Source organism: Cinclus cinclus, chromosome Z, assembly GCF_963662255.1.
Source record: "Cinclus cinclus chromosome Z, bCinCin1.1, whole genome shotgun sequence".
In the NCBI taxonomy this organism is placed as follows: Eukaryota; Metazoa; Chordata; class Aves; order Passeriformes; family Cinclidae; genus Cinclus; species Cinclus cinclus.
In genome coordinates this window covers 15,879,763-15,894,316 of record NC_085084.1, presented here as the reverse complement: position 1 = coordinate 15,894,316, position 14,554 = coordinate 15,879,763, and the positions used below count along the sequence as shown (strand labels likewise).

At 35.6% G+C, this 14,554-nt stretch overlaps 1 protein-coding gene across 1 annotated transcript in view; it reads right to left on the bottom strand.

Moving 5' to 3' along the window:
- Positions 1-308: 308 nt before the first annotated feature.
- FBXL17 (F-box and leucine rich repeat protein 17) overlaps positions 309-14,554 on the bottom strand; it is a 278,404-nt gene continuing 264,158 nt past the window's right edge. Inside the window, exons 8-9 of the mRNA XM_062513277.1 lie at positions 13,081-13,223; positions 309-446 (exon numbers count right to left, since the gene is read on the bottom strand). Of these exons, the coding sequence (XP_062369261.1) occupies positions 309-446; positions 13,081-13,223 (281 nt within the window). The remainder of the gene's footprint in view (positions 447-13,080; positions 13,224-14,554) is intronic.

The window sequence follows — 14,554 nt, the reverse complement described above, 5'->3', positions numbered from 1 at the left end:
AAACAGAAGAAAACAAGCTTAACATCTATAACTCAAACTATCCAGAAAACTTGTAGGAAACCACTTCAAGAAACTTGCCAAAGACTTTTGTAACTTTTATGCAAAAAAACCCACAATGCATTTCTAAAGTTTTGCTTCAATATTTGTACTTAGATGTACAGTACAATAAAGTCAGTGTACAGCTTTTGCCATTTTACTGTAACCTCTGTAAACTCACAACTATATTGCATCATATGAAAGGTTATAAACCCTTCAATCCCCATTAGATCTACTGAATGCAGCAGAGTGGAACATGTTGGTACAGAAGGTTAGGAGCCCGAAGACATATTGGGTGTCCAGCCCATTTGATAAGCCCGCTCCAGTGTTCTCTTGCAATCCTGCAGCACAGTACTGAAGGTTATATGTGGATATTGCTGTACCAGCTGCTCCACTGTGGCCTCGTTCACCTGCAACAGAACAACAGAACCTGTGATGTGTAGAAAGTGAATGGAAGGGGCAACAACATTAGGCAACCTAGAAGAAGGGACAAACTTTGGACTCCTGGGTGGGCTTGCAGGATGGAGCTCCTCATTTTTGCTATAGGTCTGGGTGCATTTATCCCAAAATAAATATACGGAATGTAATGTCTGGTTAGAGAATAAAAAAACCAAAATCCAACCCCATGCTTTGATTTCACTGTAAATGAAGAAATTTAGTCATCCCAGTTAAACAAAATGCTGCCCAGAGTAACAGATTTCTAACTTGAAAGAGAAGCTACTTACTCAAAGTTGCTCAAGCAGACATACATTTAAAAATGTGAGATTTTTTTTTGGCTTTGGAAAATGAAAATGGATTACATCAATTAATTAATTCATGGTACAGTTATGGAGACATTTAAAACTGCTAAGTAGTAACTTCACAATTTATTGTAATGAACTTGCACTGTATGGTTGCTATAAACAAGTCTGAAATGAAAATTAATAGGAAACATGACTAAGGATGGGAAAAAATATGAATTATTCTGTGTTGCAGGTAGATCAATTACTCCTATATGTCCCTTTTCCCAAAAAGTCTAAGTCCTGCATGTCTTCACATACATCACTAGTAGAAGATTTTATTTTAGCCTTCTTTTGTGAGGAAAACACTGCAGAGTTGGGATCATTAATTAAAACATACAAGATGGCTGAGTCTGGGATAGCCCTCTTAAATTTGAGACATCAAAGTTAGCACCTTTATTCTTCATAAGAGAAGGTAATCAGACAAACCCAGATAAACCTAACACCTTTACAACTGCAGGGCTGCAAGGGGATTAATTTGTCAGTTATTTTAAAGATGATTGCAATTCCTATCAGAGAAGTAAACAGCTTTTTTCAGCCTTCAGACAAATAAAAGATTAACCATGACTTCTAGTTGGTTCTCTTTGAAATCTTTGCTGAGCAGTTGGGCATTTTAAAATGCACTGACACTATAGTTACTGAGCCACCTACATCGGTAGCTTGTACAACTGATAGAACTGTTTGCTTTTTCCCCCCTCAGTGTTCCACAGTCAAGGCCAAAAATAAAAAGCCAGACTGAAATGACTACTACCATTACAAAGATCTGTCTTGCAAATAATATTTTAAAGCACGGTAACCACAGAATCTAATAATATTTTTGTCTTTAAAAGATAACAAGGAGAGCTTCCTTCTGAACAGACACTGCACCCAATGACAAGGATAAATGAAAGGTTTAATATCCAGTTCTTCTACTTTGATAATAGAAATACTCAATCTTCATTGGAAGTTTCATCTCGCTGAGACTGACTTGGATAGAAAACTGGTTTAACTTCACAGCACAAACTGTACTTCTCTGGCAAATTGCTATGTTACAGTAACATCTTTCAATGCTGAAAAACAAGAAGTGACTTTTAATAAATCAAAATGAAATCAGAGATAGCACAAGTCCCCCATAATATTTGATATTTACAGCTGAATACATACTTGCAAACTGTAAGCTACAATTCACAGAAATATTGCTGGGAAGGAAGAATCCCTAAAGTAGCAGTAATTTGCTACTTTATGCCTATCCAAAAAATATTCAAAAGAAAAAGAGTATCATTAGAGTTATGTTGCAGAGACCCATGGCAGAATCTATCATCCTACCAGAGCCTTCTCTTAATGGTTAATTCAGCCACAATGAAGAGGCTTACAACCAACAACTGCTTATTTTGTTCTTTCTTAACAGAAAACTTGAAGATACCTTATTTATCTACTAGATGGCTGCAAATATTACTAGTACATAGAAGTCATTATGATTTAGCACTTACCTGTTGAGCATTATTTGTTAGAATAGTATGGATATTATGGCTTTAGAGCCAGCATCATATTCATATTCTCTGTTATAAGAAACAAATAAGGCGCATTCATTACAGAGATGATGCTCACACACACGAAGGTAGTAAATGCTCTCCATATCCTGAGGGCAGGATATTTTTATATACATGGACTGAGGACATGTACACAAGGTACAGTCTAGCTAGGTTTAAGCTACATTTAAGCTGATGTATTTACAAACAGGCTAACTTAGGCATGGCCCATAACACTCAGAAAGACAGAGAATGTTACAGTGGTATCTTTTAGTCTTAAAACCCATGAAAAAATCTATGGTAAGCTACCTTGCACTGTTTGTCCTAGGTTTTTTTTTTTTTTTAGATAATTATTATTAGATAAAATAATACTTTATAAAAATTGTTGCTATTTTCTATTAAGACTTTACTAAACAGAAGAAGGGAGCTTTTGGCATCAAGTGCCAAATACAGTTACAAAAGAAACATGAATATGAAGATGGCAGATATAAGCATTGCAGAAGTGCCACTGAGAAAAAGAGCTTCTTTATGACCAAAGTCTGAAGAGTAGAATCTTTTCTCAATTTTTACTGGAGCATTAAATAAGTATTTTAAATTATTAGTTTGACCCTAGGCAACCACTTGTGTTATGACTCGTTAACAGCAAATGAATTTGTCTGTTAAACAGATAAATCCTACAGATGTATTTGGAACCGTAACATTTATGGAAATAAATTATTTTGAGTATGAAAATTTTTTGAGTTAAAAATTATGCCAAACTAAATTCAATGTAAGATTACAAAACAGAAGAAGGACAAAAAAAAATCGGCAGTGGGAAAACCAATCTGGATCCAGAGACAAGAAAAAAGTACTCCCTATCAGAAGATTTTGATACCTTTTCTTTACCGTGAGAAAAGTCAGGTCAGACACTAAAATAGTGAAAAAGTTTTAGTATTTAAAACTTTCTAAAACTTCATTCTCTGAAAAATAGGAAAAAAGAATTAAGATTTTATTCTGTTAATGAATGTGAAAAGTAATATCTAAGACAACTTTGTTAGTATCCTTGTCATCATTTCCCTAGTGGTAGGATTAAAATGAAAAGAAGTCTTATGCCCAGCCATTAGAACACAAGCTTCTGTCTCTTTCTTAAGATCAGCCTGGCTAGTGATAAAACAAAAGTACTGAATGTCATTCCCAAAATAAGTTCATTACACAAACAGAGCAATTTTCCCTTCTGTGCTTAAACATTCTTGTTCAATGAATGAAAATGAAAAATCTCCACATCTTAATATGCTGTAAAATGCTATTATTTTTCTTTCACAGAACTTTCATTAATCTTCATCTTTTGAGTTGTCAAAAGAAAGAATACTGTCTGCAGATAAACTACTTAAATTATCTAATACATAATCATTCATCTGAATGTGAATAGCTCTTCAATTATATTTTAACATGTAATGAAAGAATTCAGCCTGCATAATTAAGAATGAAAGTAATAGGCTTGTGCAAATCCTGGTCATCAAACAAAAAAACCAAAATAACAACAAAGGTTTGAAAAAAGCCTTTGTTTGAAAATTATTTTCTTCTTTCTGAAATAAAAATTTATCCCAGGCCAAGGAATAGATTGGGAGGGGACATAGGAGAAGATGGGTTACAGAAAATGTTAAGACCAAGTACATCATCTCCCTTTAACTCAGTTAGAGCAATTACCTACAAGTCATAATTTTGAATACCTTCTGCCTAAAGACACCCAAACACATATTGCCTATTTCCCAGAAGAATGTACTTTATGAAAAATGTCTGGGGTAGGACCTCCTTAACTTCTTCTTCATCTAAAGACAGTGTGGTTGCGCAGAGAGTATTTAAATATTATCAGTGCTAGAGAATATTTCTCATGTGATAATTAGGAGTTCATCTTGGAAAGTAGTACAAGAACACCCTTCTAGTCCATGTGCAATGGAACACTGGCCAAAGGGTTTTGCGAGTGCCTCTTTGGAGAACTTTCATCATCACTCTGCTCTGTACACACCAAATGTGGACAAGGAGCATCTTCAGAAATTTCTGTTATGCCAACTTGCACAAGTTTTCATGAAAAATTCAAACTGCAAGCAAGAATAGTTATTAGGCAATTTTATTTTCTTTTCCTTTTAAATGTGCTGTGTCATTTGGTTCTAGTGATAATTTCAGCATTGTTTTCTTTAACATCTAGATTCTAAAATTAGGAATTTCTAAACATAGGAATTTTTTTATACCATATTCTCATTATGCTCCTACAACAGATCTTATTAAATTCAAAGGATTAATTCAAGTTTTCCTAATCCTGCTAAGGTAAATTAGTGATTACATTTGAAACCATCAGCCAAGCTAGGTATTTTTTTAGTGAGACTGATACTTCATTCACATCTTACGAATGGAAACAGAGTTATAAGGGCTTTTAATAAATGAGACTTTCCTAATTACTTCTCCTTAGCTTGTCTTAAGTTGATACCATGACCTGGAAATCCTCTCTGAGACTGGATACTCTTTCACTTAAATGCCAAGAATGGTAGGATTTCCTACTGATCTCCAGAACTCCTCTAACAGGTGCATCAGGGTCAGTCTTAGAATGCAGTTCTCTAAAGATATTAAAATGTGCCAAGAATGTCTCTATTGTGTTATCTAAAGCAATACTGAAAAGCAAAAGTAGAGTCATCCCCTGAACTACAAGTTTTATGCAGCTCTACACAGTATACAAGCATTTAATGTTAATCTAAAGAGTTTGACTGGTCTTTTTCAATAACGAAACCTAAAACATCTTAATGACTTCAGTTTAATGACCAACTCACTTGATAATTGAAAAGAAAAAGTTATCTCCATTCCAAGTTAAACATTGAAACCAATAAGCAGTTATATAAATAAAAAAGTTAAAGCTTGCAAAAATGGATTAGTGCAAAGGTGAATTACTAGAGCTTCATACAAAATATCTGCTCGTGTCCCTCAGACCATCATGCAGGGATGACAGCTGAAATAATTTCTGCATAGTGTCTAACCTAGCCCTAGGAAGGGGCACTGGCTGGCTGATTTCTAAGGACAACACAGGTTGGTATCTACAGTTACACAACTTTATAGATCACTCATTAATAAAAAATAACAGACTAATTTATAATACCCTGATTCAGCAATATCTTCAGAGAAAGGCATTAATAATACATAGAACTGCTAGCTTAATCTTGGAAATCTAGTACTTGCTAAGAATTTTAGGGAAATGTTAGCAGGTGAGAGGTAACATTCAGACCAAAAGATTTTAGTTAGGTTAGAAAAATGGCACAAGTTTTATCATTACAGTTCTCTACATATAAAGAATCACAAAATCAACTTCACACAGAAGAAATGCAAATGGATTTATCTCCAAAGGGCTTTCTTACCATACTATTGACATTTTTACTTATGGAGTGGTATTGCAGCATTAGGGCTACTGAAATTTGTGTGCACTTCTGTCTCAGTACACAGAACAGTATTGCACGAAAGCCAAATTTGTATGCAATGGTCACAGAAAAGACTTCATTGTGTGTATGATGGATTTGGAAAACACTTTACAGCCCTATTTCTCTAATGTTTTACAAAAGAAAACCCAATAAATACACATTTTGAGTTATAAGCAAAACATTTTCACACAGTCTTTCTCTTCCCTAAGTTGCATTTTGCCTTCTCAAGTGAGTGTCTTATAAAAAGTATACTTTGATTTTTTTTTCTGCTAATAGTTGAATGAATTATATTCTCAGGTGGCCCAATTATAACTGTTGCCTGTAGCCATAACAAAATTAAAGATTTCTGGAAACGTTTTGTGTGAAGTGCACTTGATCAGCTAAGGCAGACATATTCCACTGAGTTTCAGTAACTGCCCTTATGCCCAGGGGCAGAACCCTTGTTTAGGACTTTAACAAAATAACAGCACTACCAATATTAGCACAATATCCTGTAGTCCAAATGAAGTCCCTTATGACTTGAGAAAAGAATGTATTTTTACTCAGAGGACGCTGTTATTGAAAAAAAGAAGAAAAACAATTATATATACACACACATACAAACACTGTATTTGTAGACTCCTAAATAGTGAAATCTGCAAGTATAGTCTGATGTGTTATTATTACCATGACATTTGACAACTTAAAATTGTGTTAGACCTTAGCAATTAATTACCCATTTATATTTGTAAAGGGGAAGGAGTAGGTAAACAGAAATACCTGCAACCTTTTCTGCTGTGTGAATTGAAATAAATTGAATACACAAATCTTCTAATTTTCTATGGTAGCACTTCTGGAAGGATTTCAGAAAGTGTGGCAAAGTTTCTTGTGGAGTATATCTGCTTTACAGTTCTTGTTTAAATCTCACCTGAAAGGAATGAAATTCATTGTTGTGGCTGTTTTCTCATGTGAATGTTCTTGCCTCAAACTGCCAGAATACTGCAAACTAGCAACACCTACTTCAGATCTCCGTGTGTATGGACAGTTTTCTGCAACACACTATTTTTTACTGAAGTTGTGTAAATAACAAAAGTTTCACACTCAATTCTCTTTGCTTATTGTGAGGGTTTATTTTTCTGTTAAATCAGAGAAACCACTTTAAAGGAGCCCTTCAGTTCGGCTGGCTATTTGGTTTGCTAATTCTGCCCATTTCATCATAAGAACTTGCAGACTCCACCTATAGAATATTTCCAGGTAAAAATATTACCAGTATTATAAACATTTCAAAATCTTTGTTCTTCTAAAAATTGCAGTTAATAAAGACCCAGATGCAGTAAAATGACAGTGGTAATTTATATAGTGATAAATATTCTTTCAGATCACTTTCTGCCTGTTGAATTAGTAACACTGAATATTTTCCTTCCTATTTCACTACATTAACAATAATATGAGCACATTACAGTAGTACCTGTCAAAATGATGGCATGTAAAACTAACAGAGAAGTATTTCTCAGAAGTTGCTAGCTGGCAAAAATAACTGGAAATTCCAGGGAGCAATACTTCTAAAATAATTTCTCCCTTTTAACATTTTTATTCATAAAAATGCTGACCAGTTCACATTGCATTTTTCCTTAATAGTTGGCCTTATCATGATTTTGAACTGTTGATCAGCACCTGAGGGCCCATCTTTCTATTAGAGAATGACACAGTCATGTGAGTGCTTTTTAAAAACAAGGACAATTTCATTAACTCTGGAAAATGCCATATTCAACCCAGTGCCATTGAACTGTTGCAGAGGTATCTGCTTGGAGGGTAAAAATCTTTCAGCAAATGAACAGTTAAACTAGGAGAGCAAAATCTTTAGCTTGTATAAAAATTATGTTTTGTGTGTGTTTTAGCAGATGCTTTCGTTTACACACAAAATGGATCTGTTATCCTGGTTAGCTAGGGGGAAAAAGCCAAAAGCAGTATTGTTCAGACTTTTTAAATCGTTGTATTGAAAACCAAAGTGAAATAAATTCTATTCTTCTATTGTTGTGGGATAGCTGTGGTTTCCTTCTAATGGGATTCACAGATCTCATGAATCTAAAATCATAGAGATGTATCAATTGCAGCTTCTACATCATACATATAAAAATTTAAAAAAATACAGCAATTCCTTTTTAATATGCAGCAATGTACTTGAACAAATTATAGTAATTTAAGAGAAAGAAAAGGGCTACAGAATTTTTCTTTAAGAACAGGATTGGATATTTTCATTCCTCTTCAAATCACAAAACCATAATTTCAAATCTCAAAATGAACCCCTTGTAATATAAAAGAAGAAATGGTAGCAATTTAGCAGGTTTTCTGATCAGGCTAATGATAGAATTTTCTGAAAGTGGAAGGCAAATTGCTGTGATAATTATATTAAAACAAGCCATGGCTCTGTATTCGCACTATTCTGCCATTGATTAAGAGCAGTCTAGCTCAAAAGTATATTTGAAATTGAAAGATGTGTCTCTAGAACCTAGGATATATAAAAAAGCAAATGCACTTACCTTCAGTCACAGACTAGTTATGTATATTTTTTAAAAGCTTGTGAGTGATGGGTAAAAATGTTTCTCTTAAACAACAGGGACTGCATTCTTGTTAGGCTAATGATTTGCAGTCTTCACTGAATACATATTTACAAATATTGGTCAAACAGGTTTTGTAGAAGGATAAAGTGATAAATTATATTAAAAATCCACATATTGTCTAAAAATCTTATTCCTACTTAAGATGCAAATGATTTCTGAACTGACCATTTTTATTTCCAGGGATCATCTATCTTTCTTCCTCTCTCTGGTAACATTAAATAATTTGTCATTTTGTCAGTTTTACTGACCACCAACTTCTGTGCTCTAATATCTCAGCAAAATTAGAATAGGAAATATATGCTATAATTTATCTGAGAAAGTCATCTGAAATAAGCTACAGGCCTTCAGAAGTATTTTCAAGAAAAGCAACCATGTCTTTTTTGAGAAATTAATCTCAAAAAATAGAGAGAGAAAAGCAAGGCAAAAAAAAAAAAAACAAACAAACAAAAAAAACCCAAAACCAAAAAAAAAAAAAAAGGAAAAAAAGAAAAAAAAAAAGGATGAAAGCAAGGAATAAAGGCCACACAATTTATTAACTAAGCTGTGTATCCTTTCAGAGCCAGCTTTCTTGGACTCTCTTTATTTCATTCACACAGAGTGGTGAATATTGAATTTTGTGGCCTCTGTTTTCCTGTGTCATTTTTCTGCCTATTTTCCCAAGAAATGTCTCCTGCATTTATGTGGGAGCACTGCTGATAACCACTACAAATTGGACCACAGTTATAGGAAAAGGATCTTGAAATATGAAAATTATGTGTGAGAAAAGTTGCAGGAAGGTTATTGTGACACATTGTTCAACCAGTCAAGCTATCACCCAGAAAAAAAACCCCAAAACAACTCAACAAATTTTCAGTCCCTATTTCCCAGTTGATACCCAGGCATTTTCTTTCCCCAAGGGTAAAGATTTTAAGCTGCCACTATTTAAAGCTGTTTCACTTCTTGTGAGAGCACAAGAAAGAAGTGCTATAAAGACATCTTTCAAATGAGTTCTAGCAGTAAATAGTATAGAGAACATAATCTTTTTCCTCCATTTTCTTTCTAAATATGAAAAAAATATACTAAAATAATTAATTAGAAGATAGGATCGAGATCAGTTTAATGGTAGGAATGTACAGTTCACTGTGTTCAGAAAGAAAACTTGAAATGTGCAGTTAAATCTGTTATTTTGATGTAGGCATCATTTTATGCCCTTCGGATGCAAGTAAAGCTCTTAGGAATTCTGATGTCAGTGTTTGTGGGAGGAAAGAAAGCATCCTGTAACTGCCCACACCTTTCTCAAGGTTCTTAAAGTAATTAAAGGAAAGGTTCAATTATCTTTAAAATATCCCCTTTCCTAAGCTGTGATAAAAAATACAGAGCTACAATTAAAATTTGGTTGAAAGAACAGATAGTCATGTTCTCTTTCTGCTGTGGGGAACTAACCTGAATTGACTTTAATATAACTCCTTGCTATGCTTTTCTTGGTGTTTATCAGGGTGACAAACCAAGAGCTGCCGTGCCCCCCGAGCAGCACCAACCCACCATGTGCTCCCACACAGCCACATTGAGTCCCAAAACACAACCTTGGGCTGCAGCCCCCAGCAGCACAGCACTCCTCTGTGCAGAGGAACAGGGAGTCTGTGGTTCCACCCTGTTCCCAGAGCACTGTGAAGGGGTGACACGAGGGAAGAAAGCCTGACTTGCTGTCCCTGGGTCCACAGCATGGCGCAAGCACAGGCAGCACCCCTGGAATGCGAACCAGGAATGCCTTCTCCATGCCCTTTCCAATTACAAACCTCTAAAATCTCCTTCTTAGGCCTTAAGTAATTACTGACTTTATCTGTTACTGCTTTCAAAAGAAATGGAGACTCAGAATGGCAACATTTTCTTTCTATGGAACCCATGACTTGTGTTGTCCTGAGTGCTGCCTGGTGCCTGCACAGAAGCACTCATACCCATGTACACAAAAATTTATTTGCACAGTCGATACCCTGTCCTGTGAGAGAGATAAGAAGGGAGATTGGGCCTAGCTGCTTCAAGTACCTGTTCATGTTGGTATGCAGACAAGTGGGGAATTCTGTTGTCCAGAACTTAGATATTTAAAAACATTTAGAGTCTACTGTAGATCTCTTTCACTCTTCAGGAGGTCTGGATGACCCCTCAGATGTATCCCATCTGATACAGAAAAGTTGCAACTAAAATAAATGCTCTCATTATGATGACCTCATGGTAAAGTCAGCATTTTTTATGACATTTCTCAACACAATATCATCTATTTTAAGGCAAAGACCATATTGCTCCTGTGGTGTGCATGTTAGCTGGTAGGAAAAATGATAAAAAGAAAGGTCAGGGCAACAGCAGTTTGATGAAAAATGAATAATTTGATTATTTTCATGGTGTGGATCAATAATGCTCTGCATCTACTGAAACACATTGCCTGGAGGCACTTGGATAATCAATGGCATAAAACAGAGACTGCCTTTACCCAGGCTTGCTGCCTCTCTTGATCTTTCTGGGGAGGACCCTTGACGCCTCTAATTTATGTCAAGTGAATATCAAAGAAATTCCAAAGAGTCTGGCTCATAGAGACTGTTTTAGTAGTACCCATTTGAAGTCTACTTACATATGTTCCCTATGTAACTGTGTTTAAGTACTTCCCTTCCAAATGCCTGGGAATTCTTAGAAAGGTATAAAAGCTACCTGGTACTAGCATAACAATCAGTATCTCAGAAAAGGAAGTCTGGTTAGAAGGGACAAATCTTATAACCTTCACTTCAAGCTGACAACAGTAGAAAGACAAGAATTTCGGCCAACAGGGAGTGTAAATAAATCCTTCTGCACCACCCAAGAATTCTCTTTAATGATGGGCTGGACAGTGACATTTTTAATTTAATAGAGCAGCCATTGGAAAAAATTAGTTCTGCATGATATTGGGGAGAGACAGTTGAGAACACAATTTTGTTCAGTAATTTCTCTGTTCATTCTCAGTGGAAAAAGGGAGTTGGCTCTTCCAGCTGCCAAAAATCCCTTAAGTCAAGGATACTTGTTTCATTCTGTCTGTGGAGCTATTCTTCCCATCAAGACTTTGAAAACAAGAAAATAATTCCCAGTGGTAGTCCCACTACTACAGTGCTTGCTGTAACAGCGTTTACAAATTTCTTTACATCTTTTAGCTACCGTACTTTGAATACTTGCAGATGCACACACACACTCACAGGCACACAGTAAACAGTGCTTTTCTATGCACCCTGAAGCTTTCTTAATATTTTTTTTTCCTTTTAGCATTTGACTTTCATAACACAAAAGATATATACTCCTCTAAAGAACTGGAAAAGCATTTACCAGCAATTAGAGGAATACAGACTGTAGTACATGTCTACAAAAACTACATGTAGTTTAACTTATGAGGCAGTAAAGTTTGTTTTCAACATCAAGATCATTGATTTTCTATAGCAGTTGAAGACAGTATAAAATTATTGCCCTTATTAGATCCTTGTTGATTGTTCAACATTACCTAAATTCACAAAATAAATACATGTGCAGAAGTGGGTAGATGATTCTGGGTCAGGTCTAATTCCCAAGGTTAAGTTAGCCTTTTAACATTCTCTAAGTACATAATCCTACCACAATCCATCAAATAGATTCACATACTCTTTTTGTCTGTTGGCTCTTATAAAACACTAATGTTTAGGAGATTAAGTGGACTCAGCTTTGATAGACAGAGCAATTCTTCCAAAGTGCTCTACCTCCTCACAAACTGGAAACTGCCTAAGGCTGGCTTTGCAAAATACTATTTCTAACTTTACCACTGACCTGGACATTACTATTCCTTGCCATTTGAAATACTGGGTTTTGTCACTGTCTTCTATAGTGCACTATGAAGGCTGCAGGGTAATGGTTTGGAGCATGACGTTTCTTAGACTAAAACCTGATGAGCATCACAAGCTGGACGCTTTATTGATGGTGGCTGGAAAAGAAACAAACCCTGCAGGGTTATGTGAAGACTTGAGGTCAGAGACTCTGGACTCCCAGTGGCTTTTTCTGCTATTTCTGCTGTGTTCCCAGGCCTCTTGATCTCTCTTCTGAACAGGAACATAATTTCTGAAGGCTATATACAGGGTGAAGTTGAGATGGACTGGCTTATCCTCTTTTCTTCTAATGATAAAGTGCTAAAACTTATAGACTTTCTTACTATAATCCAAAGTATAAAGCTACATAGTAAGAAACTCAGTACTTTTTTCTCTTTTTATCATTATGGTTTTATTCAAATCTTTGTCCTGTTTTCAAAACCATGATATATGATCAATAGCACAGATATATAGAAAATCGCTAAAACACTCTTAAAATAACACTGAAGATTTTTTGCCTTTCTTTTTAAGAAACAAAGTAGTCTGTCACATTTATAACATGACATACCAACCACTTTCAGACAAGAATATTTAAAACTCAGGGGGCTGATTTTACAAAAAGCCTTTGTGAGCACCACAGGCTGCAAGTGTCACCTACAGGTGTATTTTAAAAACCTACATCAGCAAACACTTATAATGCTCCTTCTAGTCCTCTGGGTGCCTTTTGAGCTGCACATGTGAACACAGCACACCAGAACAGTTTCCACAATAGTGAATACTAAACATTTTTGTTCAAAAAACATAAATCCTGCTGCCTTCCTCACACTCACACAGGAACACTCTCACACTCAGAATCAGGCACCAGCTCTGGCGGGCTCCTTGCTCCTTACCTGATCACATCTCATCAGTCCCAAGTATCTGAGGGATTTGCTGCGCTGAGCAATCTGGGTGGCTCCACGATCCGTGATGTCTTTGCACCATCCAACATCCACCGTCTCTATTGTCATGCTGTACCTCCCAATGGCTATCAGAGCTGGAAAGACATTAAAAGCATGAAATACACAGCTCTGCAGATGGAAACCTCAGCTCCATGCACACACTGAATAATGCTGAAAATGAGTTTTGAGAAGCAGTTGTTATTCACTTTGTAAACGAGATTGTATTTCATAATTCTGAAGTATAAAAGCTGTCTCTTCAAACTAGGAATACATGCAAGTGCAAACACATACAAACACACAGATAAACATATTTTCCTATGTATTTTCTATCAATCAAGAAAAATAGAGCAATTAGCAGATATAATCTATACAAATTCTTTTAATTCAGAAGAATCAAGGATCAATTAATGAAATTGAAATAAATACAGAATAAAACCAATTCTATCTCACTTTTCAGAGAACATAATTGACTTTATACTACTAACACATTTTCCCCCCCAGGAAAATAATACTACAAAGACAGGACTGAGATTAAGAGGACATTCTGTGAGTCAATAAAACATGGTTTTAGAAAACTCTGCAGGAAATCCCATATCATTTATTCTATAATGTTTTTCTAAAATTTCATTTTTTTCTCATTGTTCATATTGGTAATGTAAGAACAACAGTTTGTAAGAACAGTTTTCTTCACAAACACTTCCACAGTAAAAAACAAAAAGTCAAAAAGGTCATAAGGAATTAAAAGAAAAATTTTAACTTTTATTAAAGGAAAAAAATAGGATCTGGAAATTCTGAATGGGCTGAAAAAAGGTATGTAGGAGAAACCACAAGGGACCTGAACCAACTGGGAAGGTTTTGTCACGACATGACAGTGACACAAAAGATACAGATCACTGGCACCCTGGTCACCATGGACTATAGCACTTTTCAGAAATACGGACTCAGGAAGTCAAGCTGGTATTTATTAACAGAATTTTAGCAGCTAAAACCACAGTTTATGAAAAAAGGCCAAGGCTTCTAGTGTAGAAGTGAGCTACCTGCATATGAAGGGGTAGGATGTTCACAGCTGAAGGAGTGTAATGTGTGTATCTTTAAAGAGTTGATTTTTCAGCAGCTATGGGGCTTTTCTATTCATGGTACATTCTCAAATGTCAGGGGAAAAAAAAGGGGGGGGGGGGGATTACAAAGAGCTGGTAGTCAGCATGTAACTGAGATCTAGGAGAGAAAAAGAACCCACCGCACCTTCCAGTGGTTCTGCAAAGAGCTGTACTGATGGCGTACAGCAGTGAGGTATTTGGATTATTTATAAATACCTAGGTGGATTTGATTAGCAAACAAAACATGCCAAAAGAGGCCAGAAACATTCTCAAAAGCTGTGGAAGGGGAAGTAGTGCATAATTTTTTTCTTGCAGCAGTTTTCCAAGAA